We start from the raw sequence: 23,167 nt of genomic DNA, 5'->3' as shown, positions 1-23,167 counted from the left end.
TCATGCTTGATGAAATAACTTCATATCACACAGCTATCACCTACTGAACCCTTTGCTTCCAAAGTCTCAGCTATGGGTCTGTCAGGAAAGGAGATTAAATCTACCAGTGTTAACTGCTGCTTCCTTGCTCATGCCTGCTCTCATGTCTCCTTAAGGCTGCAAAATTATGTTACCCATGGAGGAGTACATAATAAAAGCAGGTTGAGTTGCGTACAGGTTTAGCCAGGAATCTCTGCTAGCATCTGTCATCATGTACAGGAGAAATGGGTGACCGTGGCTGGTGTTAACCAAGAAATCAAACAGGGATTGTTTATCGTTTGAATCTATGAAGGGGAAGCCCTGGAGTCAGACCCTTGTAATTGCAAGATACTGGGTCCCCTCTCAAAGAACACAAGTTGTGGATTCTGTAGCTCTAGGTTTGTCCTTTTGAACTTCTCAAATAATCCCCACTCAAACTGGATATAGAATATGCAAAACTTCAAATCACTAGGTTTCATAGTGGAACAGTAGTGACTGGGTGAGATGTGCATGAGGACTTGCTGTAGCACTTTTGCTGAGATATGTCCAAGAACAGAATTTCCAGCAAACAAGCAGGCTTAATTCCATGCCTTTTGTACAGTTAGATCTTTCATCATTGCCACTATGAGCTGGAAAGACCCTAGGTTTGGCAAAGCATGATCTCTGCAAAGTCAGACCCCTTCCCTCCCCCTCCCACCCACTGTCTGAGCTTGCCATGTAGTGCAGACTTCTAAGCAAGAGGGAAGATGCTAGAATGTAGAACAAAGGCATCTAGATGCTCCAATTTTCTACAACCAACACTTCTAATTTTCTATTGACACACGATCACAATGGACTTACATACTGCTGAGAAGATAAGGAGCAAGTCTCAGTGGCTTGGCATTCAAAGAAAAGGCCTTGGTTTGATTTCTGAGCTGAGCCTCTTCTTTCCTGAAAGAAAGTATCATTTTCTTTTACCTGATTTAGGATCTACAGTGGCAGACTGTTGAAAATTCATTTGAAAGGGCTGAGGGAAGAAGACACATAGCAAAGTATTGAGAAAATCCTTAGGGTGCCATCTGATGCACAGAAAATTCCAGCTGATGAATACAGAGCTTTCACATATGTGTTTATTAGACTAAATTCTAAATACAAATTCTCCAAGTATAAAATATAAATGGAAACATTCTGTCCTCGGTACAGGCACGAGACTCACAGCATGAAGGGCAGGTCCATATTCTTCTCACCAGTGCCAAAGTAGACATAGCCATACTGTTTAGTCATGGGGATGTGGTAGAAAGTTAATCCTAGCCATAGCAGGCTCCTCAGGATGACCACGGTGCCTCCCCTCTCTAGCTGGATGCTCCAGGATCCTATGCAACAATATACATTGGTGAGAGTCATCACAGATGACTGTGTGCTGAGGTCAGGGAGCGGTTATAGTGGGTGCCCCTAGCTAGAACATGGAAGTGAATTCAGGGGTATACAAGGCTGAGGTGGCACAGTGGCATTTCTACTACCTGACTCTGGGGGTGAAGTGATGACTGAGGAACTGCTAAATTGGTATCTGTACCCTTCTGCTCCAGCCCAATAGCAGTATGGGCTGCCTTTTGATTTCCAGGCATTCCCCTCTGGTTTAACTCAGCATGTTCCCACAGCTAGGATGGGACAGGAATTATCTCTGGTTTATGCCTAGAAGTACAGAGATGCTATACATGACCATACCAGGTACAGGGCAGAAGATATTCTAATAAGGTGTCTCTTGCCTATTTGGTCTGTCTGTGACATATAAGCTATGTATGTAGACCTGACCCAGAGAAGCTCACATGGAGTCAGGTACTGAACCAAGCCTCTGGCAACCAAGGAAGGTTAGTCTACAGCTGGGGTCTGTTTCCAGGAAGATACATGACATTAACAACAGGAAGACACAGGCCCCTGGCAAATGTTAATACAATCACAGGACTGGGATCTGAGGAAATGTATCTGTGATCACAAAAACTACATGCCCTGTCATGCCAGATGTGCACAGCAGGACACAGTTTTGGGAATCCAGGATAAAAATTCAGGTCATAATCATGTGACTGCCAGTGCATAGGAAGCCCAGTATCTGGGACCTGCTCCTGATGTCTGGTTTTCTACATGCCTGGACATTCAAAGGATGCCATGCTTCCTGCTATGCCTTTTGAACTTGTCAGTACCTGGGGAGTCTTGGATCCTAATTCTGGGTTTCACATCCACTGGCAAGTTTAAAGGCCTACAGTGCAGCCTGGCACAGGCTGTACCACGGGGGCTTACAGGTGCCAGGCAGAGGGATCCAACAGGCATCCCCTGCCTAGCAAGTCTAAAGCTCTGTGATGCAGCCCTTCCTGTGGGCTGCCTGACAAGGCATTTAAAGGTGCCAGTGTGGGGGAGCTTTTCAGTTTTCCCTCCCCTGACACCTTTACAAGCCCTGCTGTGTAGCCATACATGTTTAGCAAGGCTTAACATGCCACACATTCAAATTAAAGTGCCATGCATACTAGCCACAAAGATGTCCCACCTTAAATATGCAACATCTTTGTGGCTAGTATGTAAGGCACTTTAACTGAATCAATATTGAGTTAATTGAATTAATACTGATAATCACGTTAATTGAATTAGTAAGAATTAAATATGAAACATCTTTGTGACGGTTGCTATTTTATGGTGCGATAAATTGGTTGAACGTGTGTCATGTTACAGTTTATTGTGTGATTAACAGGGATCCAGGTTTTCCGTTTGCTGCAGAAAAATGCGGATTTTCCTCTTTAAAGGAGAAAACTGCAAGAAACAGCGGGTTTCCCCTTGCAAGATTGCAGGCTGGAAGGCTGCCAGGAGCTGCTTAGGGCTGGGAAAGTGGAGGAAGGGGACTGAAGGCAGGGGTCACCATACACATGGCCAGCATACAGCCAGGCAGGGTTGTAAGATGCAGGTAAATCTATGGGGGACAGAAATTGGAAGGCCAGGGCTTGGGGACTGTCTGGGGAGAGTATGTGGGGCATATGAGTCTGTGTATGCATGGCAGGGATGTGTAGGGAGGGTATGGGTGTGTGGGGGCTGGGGGAACAGGTGCCTACTGGGGATGGGGATGGAGCTGCAGTAGGGCAGGGAGGACAGAAAGAAGCTGCCTGCCGCTCCAGCGGAGAAAGGAAGCAGGAAGACCCTTCAGGGCTGGCAGGCTACCAGGTCAGCAGCACCAGGACTGGTGCGTATGCTCACAGGGGCAGGATGGCCGGGAAACGCTGCCAGGGGGGAAGGTGGCCAGGCAACCTGGCACAGTGTTGGAACTCCAGCCTGCAGTGCTGGGGGTGGGGCTGTGACTTGGGAGTGAGGGACAACAGCATGGGCAGGGCTGCTTAGCAGCCCAAAGCAGCTGGGGAGACAGCTGCAACTGGACACGCATCCTGGTAAATGAAGGGAACAGGGAAAGTTCTGATTTTTCCATGATAAAAACCCCCCAAAATCAAATGCCAAAATATAGGTATTTAGAATGTATTTACTCTAGTGATTGAGGCACTGGTAGGCTTCCAAATGGCTTTAAAATGGTAAATATATTAATAAAACAGTGTGTTCAACTAATACGTATATATATAGTGGCATTTCATTTTAGTTGCGGAAAAACATTTGATTTGGGGGGTTTTAATTGGAGAATTGGGGGGGGGGATTTCTTTAGAGAACCTGCAATTTTTAAACAGAGAAAACCAGGATCCCTACTAATTAACAAGATGTGCCAGGAGCCACAGAAAGGACTTTCCAGCTCCAAGCAGGATGATTTTCCCTGTTGAAGTTGCTGGAAAGGAAGACAGAAAAAGAAAAGGCAGGAACTCTTTGCAGAGCTTCCTCCAAGTTCACATAGTTTATGGAAGAAGTTAATTTTCCTCTGATTTTCTTGGCTCCACCATTGAAGCATGTGTGGGGTAAAGCAGAGGGAGAAGGATTAGTTTCAGTGTTAATTTTGATTTAGTTCTTCACAGGAGGTTAGGAGCCAGTGTGAAAATGCAGTTTCTCCTGGAAGTGAGGAGCTTGGAACCACTGAATATTTGTTTTGTGCTTGATGACAGCTCAAGAATAGTACTGGAGAGGAGAGGACAGGAGTATTTAGATTTGGTAGGAGGGACAAAGAGCTGCTGAGAAAAGAACATACAAGCTGCAGCACCAAACCATAAAATGTAGAGGACAGGGCTGCTGGTGAACCATCCAAACAAAAACAATTTAAGGACATCAGGCCCCAAATCAGGTGTACAGCAACTGGATCTGTCAGGCTATTACTGGCCCAGAGTCTAGCTAGAATGGGATCCTGTCTGCATCAGAAGCCAACAACTGCTGCTTCCAGAGCAAACTAAAAGCCGCGCAGTGGCCAATTAAACAATATTAAGCCCCATAGAAAGGATGTTTCTCCCCGCTTTCACATTTTGTGCTGATCAGTTTATGCCCTGACTCATGATTAGCCTGATCCTCTTAATCTTAGGGCCTCAGCTATGCTGTTCTCACTCAATCGTTCCAAAAGTTCTTGGAATCTCCTATTTGCCTTAGTCTTTTCCTGCAGCAAGTTCCACAAGTTTATTATACCATAAAATATGCAAAGTAATTCCTTTATTTCTTTTGATTTGCTACCTTTTTAAAGAGCTGTTCCTATCACAGACAGTTCAGAATCTAAAGGAGCAGCAAGCTGAATTCTGTGGCACAGTTGTTGAGTTTGCTGACAGACTAACTCTGGCAGCAGTATAAAATACAAGGGAAACATTCACAATGTTAAAGACCCAGGGGGTTTCAAATGCTGGATGACTAAATTATTTCTGACTCACCCAGCTGCGTATTCCCACTAAAAACAAACAGCTGGCTTTGCAGTTTATTAAAGCATTAATTAACAGGGGCAGAGGCAGGGCAGATGGATGACTACCTTTGTACCTTCCCCAGGCTGTATCATTCTTAGTTCAGCTGCTACTTAAAACCTAGACCAGTATTTTAAAAACACTAGCTTTGGAGGATGTCTTTTATGGTAATTAAAGAATTTACCTAGATAGTCTCCAGGCCTACTCACATGGTCACATGCTTGCTTTCCTTACCAGACATGTAATTAATACATGCCATGGTCCAGCCATGAGTCAAATGGAGATTATAACCATCCCACCCTCCAAAAAAGAGACAGATGGACTGTAGTGGTCTTGTATTAGAGATGCATAGATCTTATACATGTCAGCACTTAGAAAGCATGGTCATGTACACTATGGAAAAATCCCAAAAGTGACAGCTCCTTAGCGAACGTCCCATGACTAGGCTCCAACACTTTGATGGAGCAGCAGGACACTGCAGCCACCTATTGTCCATAACCAAAGCACAGACCTCCAAACAAAACTCCCCATACATTCCCCCTACAAATTTCTGTTGCTTCCAGCTGAAATAAGTACCACAAGGAGTTGATCATGAATGGCAAAAACCTGGGTCTGAATTTGCCTTTCTCTGCTGCTGCCGTTGTGAAGGAGATTAAAACAACCTCCTCCGCAGCAGCTTTTGCAAAGCCTCAACCTGAAAAACTGACCCAAGCAGCGTGCCAGCTCTTCATCTAATCCCAGATGCAACTGGCTCTGGCTGCAAGTGGTTTACATTACACGGAAGAAAGCACTGCTTAAGTCTGGGATAATTTCTTAGGCACCAAAGGCAGGTAATGCAATGACAAAATCTCTTCACTCTCCCCAGTTTTGAATCAATCCTGTGAGAAGGTGTTCAAAAGGAAAGTCTGTCCGAAGTGGGTCCTTGTCCTGCTGGGCTGGTGGACTCCTATAAGAATGATCTAGTTTGCCAGTGCTTCCTGGCATAAGGTAAGTTACCAGTATCCTTAAATATATGATACGCTGTCTCCTGTTCAATCAGGCATTTAACAGAAGTGGGTAAAGTTGGTCTCCCTGTCCTAAACAGTTTACAATTAAGGAAAAAAAGGAAGCATGAGGGCAGGCAGAGAAAGAGCAAAGATAAGGATATGGATTGTCTCACAAATCACATCTGGACTCCAACCTCCGGATAAGCTCACAAAGTAAGCAGTGGAGGGCAACCCCAGCAGTGACTGACAAGAGCCAATATTTTCAGCCCCTAGATCTGGGTTCCAGAGCTAGATACAGAACAGGTGTAAGGCCTTCTCAGGGCAAGGGTCAGCAGTCACACATCCTATCCAAACTCACTGGAACTTGCAACTCACTTAACAAAAAACACACTTCCTACACAGCTGCAGACCCTGGCAAGAGACAGCAGAGTTAATGTAAGCTTGACCAGTTCATTTCTTTCTGAGATCCCTGGCTGTTGTGATGGACAGCTGCCACTCTTTCCTGAGGGGCCTCTCATCTAAAAGGTACCATGGGACTCAGTTCTGTCATGTCATGTAAGAAAGGGTGCTGGAAGAGACTGAGCTGCTGGACTGTTCAGTCTTACCCCAGTAGAGCCCACAATCCCCAATTATAACTCTTGACAAATACAGGCAGTGCAGTTCCACTCATGATGCAGACCCCTTATGGCATGAAGTTCTTGAAAAACAGCAGATGATGCCACCTGGAGTCCTAACAAGTCACAAGTGATATTGGCTGGTAGAAGGAAACATGTAAGGAACTACCTAGAACTAAGGTCTCACCTTCCACTGCAGCATGTCTTTGCCGGTGGGTAGTCTTAGGGCTGCCAAACAGCAGCATCGGCAAGTGCTTCTGATGACCAGACAGCTGTTTCCACTCCTGTCTGATACACCCTAGCCAGTGATCAGTGCATTAACTTCTCCAACCTGGATTTCTGCACTGCATCCTACTAAGGGCTGAAGCCAAGGACCATTCAGGTGCTGAGGCTGGTGCACTATGGTCTCCCTTTGAAGGGAAGTGCATCACAACAGAGCCCTGTGCTCTACCTGCTCATCACTTTTCAGATTCACATCAATGTCTTGGTCCTTATATTCAAAAGCTTTAAAAGGATTGAACCCCACCTACCACAGCAGGTGATTCATTCCATTCCCATCATGTTTGTTGCACTCAAAGGAGAGGAAGCAGGTAAGGGAGCTTAGAGGCTTGGAGTCAAGCTGTTTTCCTTGGAGGATGAGTGGCTATGGAGCCTAGAGCTCAGTCTTGATAACAAGCAGTTTCTGCACCCTAAGTGGCCTCAGTGGTGGTAGCTGCTATTCTAGTGCACCTTCAAAACCTATGCCTAGGACTGGTGCCCTGGTCACTGCCTAGTTATGCTACTGTTTTGATACAACAATGCAAAATCCACCTTTTCAGGCAGGAAGGTTGCTACTGAATCATGTCATCAGTCATCCTAACATGACTCTCCTGGAGCCCAATAATTAGTAACTAAGCATTACAAAAGAAAAGGAAGAATATGCCTTCTTCCCTTTTGAAAGACTGCTACACACATGCATCCAATAAAATACAGTACAGAAGCAGCTCAAGGGAAGGATGAAAATGAAATGCATTGTTTATACTGTGCTTGTCCTTCCTGATGCTGCAAGCAGGCCTCACAGTGAGGTCACTGCATCTGGGAGGAAGGATGGGTTTGCGTTTAAGCATAAGATGAAGAGGCAGGACTCCTAGGTTCTGTTCCTGCCTCTGCCGTTGACTCAGCACAACCCCTGGCAAGTGATTCCACTTAGTGCTTTCTCCTTTATACAAGAGAGATAATAGCTGCCTCGCTGGGAGACTGCAAAGCTTCACTCATTAGTTTGTGAAGCATTTGGCGACTCTCAGAGGGACAGTTCTAGGAATTACAGAAATCATTTGCACTGCAGAGGAAATGTAACGTATAGGCCAAAGCCCAGCATGTGTTGTGGCCCGTACAGTGATCAGCTCAGGCCCATACCTGGGTCTGACCCCCGAGCGTGCAGTAGTCAGACAGAGACTAATGGAGCAACAAGGGCCTGGAGGTCACTGCTCTTGTGGCTGAGGTTTCCCACAATCACACTGTTCTGGTTTAAGTTTTCTTGCTTCAGAATAATAAAAAGGACAATTTACTTTTTAAGTTGCACCCGCCAAAGTTAAATAAGCTGAGCACTGTCTGTGCCGAAACGATTGCCTGTCCCAGCTCCAGAAGGGAAGGGAGGGAGCTGCTGTGTGGGAGGAAAGAGCATGGGAAAAAATCTCCTCTGGATGGAGATCTGGAGCTTCCTATTCCCTCTTTGGAGCAGGCTGCAGACCCCACCCCTCCAAATGCAGGCAAGAATTCTAAGGAGTTTACATCTTTCTAAACAAGAGGCAGCTTTGAAGATCCTGCTGCTCAACTGGTATTAGGTCACTGCTTCTTTTATGGTCTTATAACAGCTGCCAAGAGACCAGGGCTGCATTTCAAAAGTCAACCTCCCTCTCAGCTGCTTCTTCCTTTCCAGTCTCTGAGAGAAATCCATCTCGTCCCCCATGTCTGTCTCAGATCTGGCCTGGACTTGGTAAACAGAGGTGTGTAAAACACTAAAAAACGAGAGGCTTTTCAAGCAGTGTTTGTTGCCAACAAGCTTGTCCCTATAACCTGTCCCTTTTCAGAATGACCTCCAACAACACTGCTGCTTTGTCTCATTTGGGAGTGAGTCTGAGAACAGCAGCTTTATAAGTAATGCTGCCCTGACACAGACGCTCCATGTCCCAAAAGGTCACATGGGGTAATAAATGACAAGTCTTAATTCCTCTTCAAAGGAAGAAAGGTCCTGTGGCTAGAGGAGAAGGGGCCTGACTATTCACCACTAGCACCAGGCACACACTGCAATAACAGTGTCTCACACTGTTGCGATGCAGCCACCTCTGGGCAAAAATGAAGTACCTGCTTCACAGCATATATGTTAACAGCCACGAACAGGACAGCACAGCTCAGTCCCCTTCAGAGCAGCCACGCTTCACCTGACCACACTCACAGAGCTTCACTTCCTCCAACATGTACACTTCACTCTCCCAGACTTGGCAACCCTGCCCTGGGGAAAGCTTTGCACTGTTAATTGTCTGTCAACAGAGAAAAGCTGCGAAGGAGGGTGGTCACAGGGGACGGGTCCCTGTGCTCCAGCTCTCATTGGGCTGCAAGGCGCAGATATTTCTTTCCTTGTGGGCTGTCTGTGGAGCAAAGCCTTGCTGTTCTCTGAGAGGCTCAGCTCCATCACTCCACTTGCTGGCCACCAGCAGAATCTTTCCTGCTTTCTGGACACATCACCAGTGACCCACGTGTTACACTGCAGCAGCTAAAATGTCCCATTTAGTTTTGTTAATCAAAACTAAACTAAAACACAGATACAAGCAGCCACCAGAGCCAGGAAAGGGAGCCTACAAATGTAGCAAGATGTTGCCAGCAGACTCCTACCACCTTCAACCTTCCTCTTAATGAAATAAATACAGATGCACCAAGGAGTCCTGAGTAAAAAACATTTTCACCTCATGGATTTCTCTCTACATTTCCCTCTCTGGCTGTGAATCAAAGCAAAAAGACACTACTTCTTAATTCAGCACAAGCACTCTGTTTTCCCTGGGCAAGAAGACCCCCAGGGGTTGTCCTGCTCTCTCCCAGTTTTACTTTGATCAGGCACAGGGTGGAATTCATACCCCCTGCCTAGGCCCTGCTGGCCTAATACCACCTGACTTGCAGGTAGGGATTAAAATCCCTCCACCAGCCGTATTTCTATCATAGGGAAGGCAGCTGCAGATTTTGCAGAGTGCCAGGAAAATCGGGATCTGGAACGGAGTTTAGCACTACAAAGCACATTTCAAACTTGTTGAGGGGAGGATGGTTAAAATCCCAGCCTCTTCCTGACCGTTCTGATTTGGACGACCGCAACACCAATCACTTCATCTTGGGCCCTCTGTGGTGGGTTTAGAAATCCTTTGGAGTTGCAAAGCACCCTCCTCTCTTCCCATTGGATCCTGTCACACTCCATATTTCTTGCTCAGCTGGTCGCTGTGGAAACGTTTTTGGAGCGTGCCAGAAGTCACGTAGCGTCTACCTGGGGAGCCCCTGCATTAATCCGTCACCTTCGCAGATTTCTGCAAGCCCATTGGCTACCAGGAAGAAAAAGAAGGAGCCTCTCGCCCTTCCTTGCTCTGAATGAAAGGCGCTTCCTCTAAATCTTGCTGCTGGATTTCAGACTCAATTCAGCTTCTTTAAGGCTTTTGTCACGGAACAAACGTGACGTCTTTGAATGAAAGATTAATAGTTTAATGAAAGGGAGCAATGGACAGCTTTGTTCCAGCCTTAGGAGCCCTCTTCCCCTCAGAGCTTTGGGCCACTGTCGCTTTCTTAACCGAGGGGAATATTTGCCTGACTCTCAGAGGAGATTACGGCCACCTTGTAAGGCACTTTACATCGCCTGATCAAAAGGGGCTGGCCATTTTCAGGATGTGGTAATGACATGCAGGGGCTGGATTACTAGGGGTAAAGAACCTTGAATTCTGTGGCAGCACAAAGCAAGAGATACCAGGATTCCCACTCACTGCACTCCCAGGCCTCATCTCATTCACTGCACGAGGGTCAGAGGTCCACAGAGACTGTTACTTCCCTGAGTTAGGGGGGAACTAATGGGAGGGGCTTTGGAGTCTCCAACTCAATTGGAGACTAATTCCTGCCCTTTTAAGAGGAAACAAGCTATAGATCAGCATTTGTAGTAGCTTTTCTGTTAGCAGACTTAATATTCACACCAGTGGAAATAGACATAGGCTTCCCACTTGCTCAAAAGATTGAGTCACATGGTACAATGTCAGCAAGGAACAATACAGTGCCATGCGCAGGTACCCAAGCTAGTTCAGAATGAGCTTAAATACTGCAAGTAGAAAAGCCACGTTACTGCAGCACTCCACCTTGAGAAGCAGGGTCTGTTAACCCAGGGGAACCGTCACACCAATGTGGCTAGTCTGCTTCCAGTATCTAAGCCAGCTTGGGTATCTCTCCCCAGCACTATCTCCCTGTAGGCATACTTAAGAGTGAGTGACTGTCCCCAGCCATTCTTATCTCAACACAGATATACCCCTTAGACCTGCAAATGCAGAACCCCAACACACTGAATTGTGTAGAAATCCTTAGGCGGTAGGATGGTGCCATGTTGACTTGCCTTCCTCCAAAATGTCTGTGGTCAATGGAGTAAGACTGCTGCCTATTTATCTACTATGCACTGTCACAGAGAGGAATGATATGGCCCCATCCTGCAAGATACTTTTGCTGCATAGCACTCCAACTGTTCTTCTATATGGTCACTTATCATAGCAACTGCTGGTAGAGTTTAAGGGACAACAGTCTCTCTCAAAGAAATGAATGATCATTCTAAAAATCAGAGGTGGAAAAAGAAAACTGAATGTGCAAGGGGACTCTGAAGGGCATGCAGCACAGCTCCGCTACCCTGAGCAGCTGGCAAAACAATAGCCAGGACACAACATAAATGCAACTGACGTCAATGCCAACCTGTGAGCAGGAAGGATTTGCCACTTCACACATTGAGTCTTGTCAGATGCAGACTGTTCCTGACACAAGCCAGCTCAGGTAAATATTCTCTGACTTCCAGTAATACAGTGACTGCACTGGGATGTCACTTTCATGTAATTTCTCATCATTCCCTAGAATAGTTTATTCCACAGCTGATTTATGTGGTGATAAACCAGAACACCTGGTTGTAAAATGTTTTTTTTACCTGCATTTCCCATCAGATCAACAAAAAGGGCATTAGCAGAAGCAAAATGAGCAACTGACCAGGAAGCAAAGTGAAAATAGAGTTGGAGATGATTTTCTTTTTGTAGAAAAAGAAATAACTTTACATATAAAGCCTGGAGAGCTGCTGCAAGGACTCAGCCGCAGTTCTCATTATCTCACTGTAGCAGTCAGGAGGGTAAGAGACTTCCCCACAACCCTGAATTGATGGACAACGCTGCTCCAGGATAAACTCAGCCAAGGCCCCTGGCTAAACAAGACCCCTGAAGCGATGGAGAGTTGGGACCCAAAGATAGTGAATGCACCGCTTTATTCTGAACAGAAGTGAAGCCCAAGCAAAACAGGACTTCATTCCAGAAATCAGGGCAGACCATGGACAGCAAGCCCAAAACTATAACACGCGCTGACTCTAGACTTGTCGTGCTGTGCTGCCACATGAGGGATTCCAGTTTAATCAGGAACTCCCGAGCTGGCAGGGGCCCAGCTCCAGGGGGAAGGAACAACTTGTATCACTCTTTAGCAACTCACTGCAGGAGCTGCGCTGACAAGCTCTGAAGAATACGGAGTCCACTCAGCCTTGGCAGGATGAACAGGCAGGGCTGTTGTGGAGAGCTTTGAAGGGCAACATTATGGAAGAACTAAATGTGCACACATTCACATGTGCCCACACGCACACAAGCGCATGCTGGAGATGCTAGAAAAGCTTTGGAAAAGCGCACCAGCCCTTCTCAGAAGCTGTGTGAATTCCAGTAGGACATAAGAGGCTCTTCTCCAGATGTACAGATTGAAGTGTCAATATACCACATGCCGTCAGGTCTCCCCGTCCTCACCTTCTACACAAATATTCTGAAGCACTCTTCAATAGTTTTTTCTCATTTTACTTTTTGATAGCTTCCTTTACTAGGATTAGCACATAAGCCTAGTAATAATGCTGACACCATAGTGTCCCCTGCTGGAAGATCCTGTATATAACACTTCTACATCTATGCCTGTGGAGGGGTCAATTTGTTAAACACTGGAGAAACGTGGAAGGACTGTGACCTAATCTAATAATAAACTGACCTTGCTATTTGGGTCTGGGTCCCAGTTTTGAAAATTCTCTAATGTCCTTATCCACACTGATGTGCCCTACTCAAACCATGTCACTGTGCTAGTGCTTACTTATCAAAATAGCCACTATAACTAGCAAGTAACTCCAAAGGATGTAGTAGCTCAACCCCTCAGACTCAGCTGCCAAGGAGGTTATTATCTCTTTTACCTACGAGGAGGATATCTGTGAGCTATGCTGGAGAATATAGGCCATATTCTGGCCTCCTCTGCTTTAAAGCATCCTTCCCTCTGTATCACTGCACACCCCTTTCATTCATGATGAAGCCATTCCATTTGGATTTCAGTAAGGCAGCTTGAAAAGCCTTGTCCCCATGCAGCTCTTGGCAGGCAGAGAAGTAAAGTGCTCTTGCTCTCAGCTTTCACAGGGCTAAGGAGGTGCTGCTTATTGTTAAGCAATGAAAGGGGAGAGCTCAGGTCACATCTGTGAAACGTTAGCAGAGAAGGGAGGCTGGGTGAAAGTAGGTGGCCAGCACAGCATAGCACTTTGCTGGATTTTGCAAGGCCACTGGGGAGATAGGCAACCATTTGTCTTAGAGCCCCGATAACAGGCTGTCTTGCACTCCACTGGCTAGCTGAGGGCTGTAAATACCTCAGCAGACACAGACCCTTCCAATGGCTGGAGACAGAGGCTGATAGGGGATTAATCACAGGGGGGGGCTTTGAAAGGTAGTTAATTAGCTGTGTTAATGCCAGGAGATAAAGCAGGTTCAGGTCTCTTAGCTTTCCCTCCCAGCACCTGGGGCTTCTTGAGGCAGAGGTAAAAGTGCTACCCAAATGGCTTTGTGAGGGTGGCCAAAGTAAATGCAATACCAGGCTCTCTCTCCCACTCAAGAATGTAGTCTCTCAATCTGCAAAGGTCCATTAAGCACTGGCTTTCATTGTGCAGATAAAGTACACGCAAGCCAAGTTCAGAGGGGTGTACAGTACTATTTTAACCCAGTCCAGCCTACCCTTTGGAAAGTTTAAGGAAGGGCTAACATGTAAGCGTGAGGCCAAGTGGTGGTCACTAACCCCTTCACAGTACTATGGAGCAGCAAAGTGTCCTTCACTGCCTTTTGCGCCACTCTCCATTTTTTCTACAAGCTTCCATTGCATTTAACTCCTTCCTGTGGGTGAACTCCAATAAAGGGCTGTGGAGCTGAACTCTCTCATTTGGGGGGGGGGGGGAATGGTTTTTATCACAGCTTTTTGATGACCTTTATCTCTACATCAAGCTGCCTCTATTTGATCCAGTGATCTGCAGCAAATTCTTAAGTGTCGGTTTACTCCTATCACTGGCCATGGGTTGGAACCATAAAATATCTGTATTCTCATCTCCTGTTTCACTTCCTCCAAAGGATTCTTCTGCACCACTTACATCCCCTCCAATTCTCTCCAATCCCTTCCTTCCAGTCTTTTTCCATCAGTAGTTCACTCCCCTTAATTTTCACTTCCCAATCAATCCCTTGAAGTAGAAATCTTTTCATATGGTTCTCCTTCCCTTATTCAACTATTAATTCATATCCATTGAGTACTAAATCAACTGCAAGTGCACCAGCCAAGCCAAGAATTATTAGCATTCTCTTTGCCAGGCTTCTTTCCATGACCTACATGTATATGAGAGACAGCTTCAGCACTACTTGCTGAAATGTTCATATACCATGCATATTCCTGGTGAGTTGCAAGCCAGGCTGGCAACTTGCCAGAAGCTGAAAGGCTACCTAATGGGCATAAAAGTTGAGCAGATTGTCTGCTTAGACTGGAGCAAACAAGCTTATCTACAGACATATGGACAGCAAAATCTACAGGTCCCAGCATGCAATGCAGTCTGGCCATTGGGATCAAAAGGAAGCTTCACACAATCAGCTGCTTTGGTGACAGATGCTCACTATCACCAACCTCAAGGGTTCAAAACCCATGGATCAGGCAACCAAAAGTCACCAGGGTGGCTTAAATTGCAGGAGATTTAAAAAACAACAACTACATCGGATCTTTTATTTGCCTTGTGGTTGAGACTGCCAGGTTTACACTTTCATGCTTTTCTCTGAAATCACAAAGATATGAAATGAAAGCTGAGATTCTCACATCACCACTTACTTCTGAGAGCCACATTTTATGATGGGAACCCACTTGGCAGCCATCATAAATTATCTGTAGCCAATAAAAAAAAGAAAGCTCCCCCAATACAGTTGTTGCCTGACTGCTTTTAGACTGGGAAACTTGTTTCTTTAATCCCTCGGTCTGGTCCCTCTGTCTTGAAGCTGCTCCTGAAATGTTTATGGCCGCTGCAGGCTGGGAACACATATTCACACAGCTCCATCTCAGCTGTCCCCTACTCAGCATACTCATTGGAGAGAGCAGGAAGGCAAGTACCACAAGGTGTGCACTTTATTTTGCTCATCTGATTTCAGGTGGAATACAGCAGGTCAATCAGAAGCACAGAAAAGCAGACTGGCTGTGTGGGACTTGCATTATTACTGGTCAGACTACCAAGCAAGAAAGACTAATACATGAAAAGGTAACTAATTAGTTAAAACCCTTTTTGTTCCATCTCCAGAGAAGACAGGCCCAGCTTGCAATAAGGGAGTAGGCAGACAAAACAAAGAAATAGTTTTACTCAGTTCCAAACCAAGGATAAGGAGGCCATTTTAGCCTCACTCGCAATTTTAAAATGTAACAAGGGGCTTTAAGGTAACCTGCCTCTGAACTTTTACAGTCTCTGCCAAAAAGAGACCCTGGCCAGGAAAAGCAGGACATGCTTTAGGTCAAGACTAAGAAGCTCTGGCAAAGCTGTGTTTACTGTAGGTTGGGACTAAGGTGCTCGGCATAACTGGTTAGGAAAGGAGAGCCAAAGGCTGGGACAGCAGAGGATGCTTCAGCCTAAATAAAGCAACTTTGTCAGACGTGTGTAAAAGAAACTTACCCAGCATCCACCCACCCTGTGCCTGCTTCTGCCCAGTACTATCTGCTCCCTCATTTTCAAAAATAACAAGTAACAAGTTGGGGGAAAAGGAAGCTACCTTGCCAGCTGCACACTTGCCCATGGGGCAGGCTGATCCATTACTTTTAAGCTCCCAAACAGAGGTGTAAATGTCCAAGACTATGTCCAGGGCAGGCCTCCCTCCCCCTTCCTCCTGCGCCTTCTGGCCCAGAGACTGCAGCTGTGGGCAGCACACAGGAGCAGCAGTTCAAGTTTGCTGCTGATGAAAGGAGATGATGCCTCAGGTTTTTTTGCATCCACATCAAGCAAGCAAAAGAACCTCCCATTTTCAGTGGCAAGAAAATGGTGACATGTCTGCACAGCAGCAAACTCTGCTGCTGACCTACATTTCCCTTGCTGCAAGGGCTGGAGTAAGAAACTGTAAATGGAGTGGGGAACAGGAGGATGGGGCGCCCCCTACTCCAGTCTGGCACCCTTCCTGCTTTTTGTGCCCTAGTTGCACACCTGTCCTATGCTACTTATGAGACTGCTTTCCACACCTTGCAGACCAATCAGGGAGGGAGTCTCCCTTGCTGCGCTTGTGAGCAGTCCTTGCCTTGTTCCCATAACTCACCCTACTCCATACTGAATCCTTCACTAGCTGAGATGCACCTCAGCATGAGTTGCCTTTAAGAAATATCTCCTTTGCAACAAAGGCAGCAACCTTCCCAAAAGAGATGGCAAAAGCTCACCTTTCCAGTGACCTCAGATCACTATGTATGCCTCTCTTTTTTGATTCCTGTGTCCTAGTGCAGGGTTAGCCAATACACAGCCTGTGAGCCAAATGCAGCTGAAAGAGTTCTACAAAGCAACTGCCCTTATATCTAATAGGCACTGATGGGGAATTGCATAGGTGGCCCTGCAGTCTTCTGAGGTTGACATTCCACATTACAGATAAGTTCAGCCCATGTTAGGTCATATAGGCCAACAACCAGTTGCCAACACCTTTGGGGCCACCATTCTAGTGGAAGCATGGAAGGCTCCAAAGTTGTACAGCCTGCTGCAATAGCTCTGTGTTCCTAGTTTGATTAAAGAGCCCTCCCCTTAATGAACCCCAGAAGAAAAGGATCCAGAATAGGAATATGGATAAAGCCTGAACAACACAGTGCAGCACTGCTGCTACAGCACTGAGATGAGATTAATACATTTCCTTAGCAGAACAGAGAAGCCACAACCAGTAGGCAATGCTCTACTTTGAGCATGACAATAGGGTGCAAAGCAACATCATGTGTAGAGCAGTGTTTCTCAACCTTCTTATGCTTCAGGCACCCCTTGCTGGACTCAAGCCACCCCTCCATAACTTTTGTAAATTGAACACCCCATTTCAAAAACAAATGTATTTATTTGAACTTATCTCCTCACACTTCATGGCACCTTTCAAAATGGTCTTGAGACACCCCACAGCACCTGGCACCCTGGCTGAGAAATATGGGTGTAGAGACACCACAGGCTGGCTCTGAGCATGCTAGCGCTAGATTTAGAACTGGGAGCAGCATAGTTACATCAGAGTGGCACTGCAATTAGCTCCCTTTGTTCTCAGCAGAGCCAATTTGTCTGGGTGCAGCACTATGCAAATGCAGTCCCTCTGCTTCTGGTCCTGCACATGGAGCCAGATTGGGGTATCTCTGCATGGCCATACAGACATACCCTTCAAGTCAAAAGGGTAGGTCAGTCAGTTCAGTGAGGTAGACGCAGGCTCTCTTCCAGGTACACCTCTGCAGTACAGCCAGAGCAGCAGCAATCCCAAGGAAAGTTGGGCACAAGTTTTCATTTTAACCCTGTTTCTGCTTACTCCAGACTTTTCAAAACATTCAAAATGCAAGCTGAAGTCTCCTAGACTGATTTGCTGCTCTGAAGTTGATTTTTGGTCAGGTAAGTTTGAGTGTGCATGTGTGTCATGTCCAAGATAATTATACAAAGTCTGGGAAGATATATACAGCCTTGGCCTCCTCAGTCCAGCAAGCCAGGCAGGAGTCTTATGCAGAAAGCTACTGCTGTGGAGTATAACAAATCTAAATCCAGATTTGGGGACAGAAAAAGCTCATGGCACCAGAATAAGGGAATCCTTGGCCTCAGTCAGAAGCATGCAGTAATCCAGCAAAACACAGACAGAAAGAGAGAGCTAAAAACTAGAAGTAGTTAATATTTTATAAGGAGCAGACTGCATGTTTGTAGAATTAAGTGAACTTCCAAACCTAGCAGAGCAGTGAGGAATGTAACTGCAAAGCATGTGGGACTTATAAAGACTCACTCTCCCTCTATGCTACAAACTAGAACTCAGTCAGAGCTCTAGAGGCAGAAGAGCCACATAAATCCAACCTGCTGGCATCCCTTCAGAGAAAAAATCCTTTCAGAGGAGTCCCCTGTGGGCCTTTAAAGAGAAAAAAAAAAAGGACTATCCACCAGACTGATGGGATCTGAACTACAGATATGCTGTAACATGCACATGCATGCACTACTTCTTTCTCCTTTCAGTTTGTTTTATCCTGCCAGGTAACAGATTGTTATATACTGCAGCATTTCTAATACAGTTTATCAAAGGAAAGTTTGAACCCAGCCTCTCAAAGATAGGAGCCTGGCGTTAATGAGAGCCCATTTAGATAAAGGAGAGCAATACTGGGTGGGATGGGAGGTGTGAAATACTTCAACCCCCATAAACTTTCCTCTATCACTAGTAGTGTTATCTCCCCCAGCAGGGCAGCAGCTGCTCCAGACCCCAACCTAATCAGGAGGGAATGCGGAGCTCTGGCTCAGAAGAGCACTGACAGGGGTCAGAAAAATGTTACCTGCTGTAAGGATATGACAGTGCAGTTTGGGTTTGTTGGGAGCATCTTGTCACTGTAAATGTCTTGGATTTCTCAAGAGAGGGACCAAGCATCCTATTCACTTGTGCTAGACATTGCTCCTTTAGAACTGTCTTTATTAAGAGACAAAAGTCTCCTCCTAAGCAAGTCAACCACACTTTGTCCATTTTAAGATGTGGCAAGGCTACCAGCGTCACCTTCCCTTTGCTCATATCCCTTGACAGCTCTCTTAAGGAGTGTCTGTTTACCTTTGGGTATATCATGCTCCAGAGAATCCAGGAAGTCAATGGATGGGTCCAGGTCAGCCTTTTCCAGGAGTGTTTTGTTCTTCAGGTTAACAGGCTCCGTGAAGTGGAAATAGGAATTTAATTTCTTTGCCTCCGTCATGGAAAGACCTGTAATACGAGTAGTTGGAGGCCATCACCACTGTACCACACGACAAACTGTGAAGAGCTCTATTCACTCATGGCTCAGATCAGAACTACATCTTCCCTCTAACTGTGTCCCAGGGGCTGCACAGAAAGGCAGAGATCTCCTGAAAACAGATGACTGCACTATGCTGTGCTAGGGCAATTTTGCACGCACTGCTAAGAGTAATCCCTGAGTAGTACTGGGCACTGGTCACAACAAACTCCCTGTGCCCCTTTGTTTGCACCCTGTCTTCTATAGCACTTTAACTGCAATCCAACACTGCTAGAAACTCAGTGAACCAGAACATAAAGGAAACTCCACAGTCAATGGCTCTAGAGACTGAGCCGAACCAGATCCACTAGCAGTGTGAAATTCTTCTCCTCCCATCTCCCAGAATGGCCCACTTGATATTAATTATTATGTTGGAAGCCTCTGTCAGCTGAATTAAAATGGAAGCAGCAGCAGCAGATCCTTTATCCTCTGATCACCAAGTCTAGGGAGAGGAACAAGCCAGAATCCAGAGTACCAACTAGGAGGAAGTCATCTTTACTTACTGTTTTTGCATACAAAGTACATACAAGCATCCTACCCCAGTAGAGATGATATGGATTTACCTTCAAAGTTCCTGTTTTCATGGACAGGTCCAAGTGGCGTCTTCACAAACGCGCCCCGTGGGATGATACCCACTGCCCTATCTATTTGTTCTATTGTAGCTACAAGTCGGGTCTCCTCCTTAATAAAGAGCTTTAAAGAAAAAAAAAGCAAATATAAAGACCTGGCTTTCCTTACTGGAAACAAACTGAGGGTGCCTGTAGGAACCACAGTAGAATCGTCAGCTTGGAGTTTGATGGAGAATCAGATTGCACTTACCCCACTGTCATCTTCATATATCCTGTCACTGTCTTCCTTCCTCTCAGGGGATTCGTACTCATAAGAAGGATCCCCCTGGAAACGGCCCCTAAGCCCTGCAGTCTGGGCAATCATTTCCTCAGTGGCTGGGGGCAGGAGGCTCCACTCCACACAGTTCAAGCTGTCCACCACCCAAACACAATGAAGAGCAAAGGTTATTGAAGCATAGGGGCCCTCATTTTCAGACATGCTGCAGCCCCCTGGGTGCCTTGCAGGAACCATCAATGAACAGGTGATGAGCAGAAAAGCCCTATAGCTTACAATGCTGGAAACCATGTGCTTCTTCAGAGCATCAGGACACATGCCTAAGACAGAGGGGCCATGATGAGGGGCAAGAGAAGCAGATGGGGGGAGCTGCTGTGAGATCTTGTCCTCTGCTCTGCACCCCCAGAGATGGGCTAAAGAAAAGACGACCTTGTTGCTGAGGAGCTGGGCCAGGAAAGAGGTCTGTGCTTTGCACCCAGCTCTGCTCCAAGCTCTTTGGGCAGGCTCCTAGGTTTGGAAATCCACTTCTGGGGGCATGGTTTGTGGATAACTCATCAGGCTCTGTGTGGCTCTGCTGTATGATCAGTGACAAGAGGAAGCACATCAGAGTGGGAAAGCCATTTGACAGCCAGGGGCAATGGCAAAAGCCTCAATCCGATCCCCTGCCCACCCTCAAGCTCTGCAACACTAGGAAATCCCAGCCTCACACTCTTCTCAGCCACAGCCTCTGCTCCTGGACCCTGTTAGGTAGAGTTACCATATGTTCAGGTTTTCCCTGATGTCCTCTTTTTAGGTTCTCCCATGTCCATCCAGGCAATTTTTTAAAATCTGAACAAATGTCTGCGATTTTGCTCTGCCTCTGCTCAGCATCAAAGTTTTTCCTGACACTTCTTAGCTTGCCCCAGCAAGGAGCTGCTTGGGGCTGGGGACAATAAGGGAGAGCGCCTGGAGGCAGGGGCATCATGTGTGCTGAGCATGGCCCTGGCAGCTGCAGACACGTAAGTCTGTGGGGGGCAGGGGTTGGAGGGCCAGGGCTTAGGGATGGGATGGGAGGGGTGTATCAGCATGTGAGTGGGACAGGTGCCTGCCGGCACTGGGGCTAAAGCAGGGCTGGGTGGGGAGGCAGGGAAGGTGCCTGTCCCTCCAGTGGGGATAGTGGGTGGGAAGGTTCTTTGGGGGCAGCAGGGAGCTGTGTGGGCAACAGGGCCGTGGGTTGGGATTGAGGGGCACTGGCAGGGCTGAGGAGGGACAGGGGCTGTGGGTTGGGAAAGAGGAGTACTGGCAGGGCTGAGGGGGCTGTGACTTGGGAGTGAAGGGCACCAGGGGGCAGGAGACTGTGGGTCGGGGTTGCAGGGCACCAGCATGGTCTGAGGGCCAGGGTACTGTGGGTCAGGAGTGAGGGGCGGCAGCAGCAGAGCTGGAGGGGCTGTGGCTTGGAAGTGAGGAGCAGGGGCAAGGCACAGGCATATCACTGCCCCCCACATATTACTCCCTGACAGATGTCCTCTTTTCTGAAACTGGAAATATGGTAACCCTACTGTTAGGACATGACCTGACCCCAAAGTTGCAAACCCTCCTGGACTAGCAAGGAGCCTACCAAAATCAGCATCAATCTCCTGGTGGCTATTGAAAACAATATGGGAGATTGATATTGTGAATGAGTTGAACAGTACAATTAATGACCAGAGGTACACCGATACATCGGTCCCATATCGGATTGGCACCAATATAAGGAAAATTAACATTATCAGCAATCGGTCTTTTTTGGCTGATGTGGCCAATAAATGCCCCGTGCATACACGCAGCTATAGCGCAGTATGCAGGCTGCCAGAAGCACAGCCGGCAACATGGAGAGCAGCCAGGTCCAGCTGGTAAGCCTGTGTGAGGGAAGGAATGTGGGGGAGAGCAGATCAAGGCCCCTATGGTAAGGGAGTGGGGCTAGGGCTGGGGCTGGAGCTGCACAGCTGGGGTGGGGTGTGGGGCAGAGCTGTGAGTGGCACCTCAGGAGGGCATGGGGGGGCGTGTGGCCCCAGATCTGCACGCGTGGTGAGGGGCAGTGCCAGGCTCTTCCTGGTGCTTGGGCTGTGGCTGCGCTCAGGGCAGATGGCAGCAGCCCTGGGAGGGAGGCCATGGCAAATTTCAGGGGTGGCTGCAGCTCCCCCCAAAGCCCTTCTCCCAGCACTGCCACCACCCACCCTGAGTGCAGCCCAGCCCAACCCCCCTGCTGGGAAGAGCTCGGTGCCACCCCAGCCCACAGCAGCAGCCCTCCCTGCCCTGCGCAGATCTGGGAGCACGCAGCCCACTTGCCCTCCTGGGGTGCACGTAGCAGGGGGAGCGCACTCTGCCTCCCACCTCCTAGACAAGCTGCTCACAGCACTGTCCCGCGCTCCACCCCAGCTGAATCCTGGAAGCCAATGGATGGGTCCAGGCCAGCCCACTCCCTCCCTCCCGGCAGGGACCTTGACCTGCCCCCCTCGTCCCTTCCCCCACAGACTTACCAGCCAGATGCTGCTCTCCAAGCTGTCCCGCCGCATATCCCTAGTGGGATCACCATGGGCCCACGTGGCCCGTTAAAAATCAACCATCGGTACTGCCCCAAAACATCTGTATCGGTGCACCCCTCGTCATGACATTAGGTCACGTTGGAAAAAACACATCTCCTGGGCTGGCTTCGGGCAGGCCGGCCCACCTCCCCACGCACCTGTAGAGGCGCTGTGGCGGCGCGGCCAGGTCGGTGGCGCGGCCGTCGGCGATGTAGTAGGCGGCGCGCAGGCCCTGCAGGCGGCCCCAGAAGCGGACGCGCTGGAAGCGGTAGTCGCGGCGCAGCAGCAGCAGGGAGGCCCCCAGCGCCGCGCGCTTCTCTGGGCTCAGCCCCGCGCCGCCGCCCGCCGCCAGCGCCAGCGCCTGCTCCAGCCCCAGCCCGTCCGCCTCCATGGCCCCGCGCGCCCGGCAACCGCCGCCATGGAGACGCGGCGACGCGCGAGGCGGGGCGGGGCAGGGAGGGGCCGCCGGGGGCAGAGGGCAGAGGGGAGAGGGCCCCGCGCGAGGCGGAGGTCACGGGGCCCCAGCTAGCGCACTTTTTACATTAAAAAAAATCCTGTTCTCCGCGGCTGGTTGGTTTGCGGGGTGGGGGTGTTAGTCAGAGTGTGAGAGCGCAGCGCGCTGGCGCCGTGGCAACCGGGGAGGGGGGGGCTGGGAAGAATGATGGTGTTGCCGTGGCAACAGCCACGCCCCCGGCGCCATAGCAACTGGGGTAAAATGATGGTGGTGCCACGGCAACAGCCACGCCCACGACGCCACAGCGGCTGTGGGGGGAGAAATGATGGTGTCACCATGACAACAG

The 23,167-nt window shown here is 48.1% G+C and overlaps 1 protein-coding gene across 2 annotated transcripts; it reads right to left on the bottom strand.

Annotated features, from left to right (window-relative positions):
- Positions 1–845: 845 nt before the first annotated feature.
- On the bottom strand, positions 846–22,924 carry RSPH9 (radial spoke head component 9). Of its 2 annotated transcripts, none has more exons than XM_019500647.2 (5): positions 22,526–22,924; positions 19,801–19,960; positions 19,545–19,674; positions 18,768–18,914; positions 846–948 (listed from the first exon to the last, which is right to left on the bottom strand). In XM_019500647.2, exons 1-5 carry the CDS (start codon positions 22,756–22,758, stop codon positions 902–904), a joined length of 717 nt encoding a protein of 238 aa, XP_019356192.1. In that variant the 5' UTR covers positions 22,759–22,924; the 3' UTR covers positions 846–901. The 2 variants fall into 2 exon arrangements, with proteins under 2 accessions (XP_019356192.1, XP_006276410.1); XM_006276348.3 differs by lacking the exon at positions 846–948 and adding an exon at positions 1,110–1,370 and having other exon boundaries at positions 22,526–22,911.
- Between the last annotated feature and the right edge of the window lie 243 nt (positions 22,925–23,167).

The sequence above is a fragment of the Alligator mississippiensis genome, chromosome 1 (genome assembly GCF_030867095.1).
Source record: "Alligator mississippiensis isolate rAllMis1 chromosome 1, rAllMis1, whole genome shotgun sequence".
NCBI classification, from domain to species: Eukaryota; Metazoa; Chordata; order Crocodylia; family Alligatoridae; genus Alligator; species Alligator mississippiensis.
This window is presented reverse-complemented; position numbering and strand designations above follow the sequence as displayed.

Coding starts and splice junctions, on each gene's coding strand:
- RSPH9 (XM_006276348.3), bottom strand. CDS start 22,758: ATGGAGGCGGACGGGCTGGGGCTGGAGCAGGCGCTGGCGCTGGCGGCG. Junction 19,961..22,525: donor CCGCCACAGCGCCTCTACAG/GTGCGTGGGGAG, acceptor GGTGGTGGACAG/CTTGAACTGTGTGGAGTGGA. Junction 18,915..19,544: donor TGAAAACAGGAACTTTGAAG/GTAAATCCATAT, acceptor CTCGTATTACAG/GTCTTTCCATGACGGAGGCA.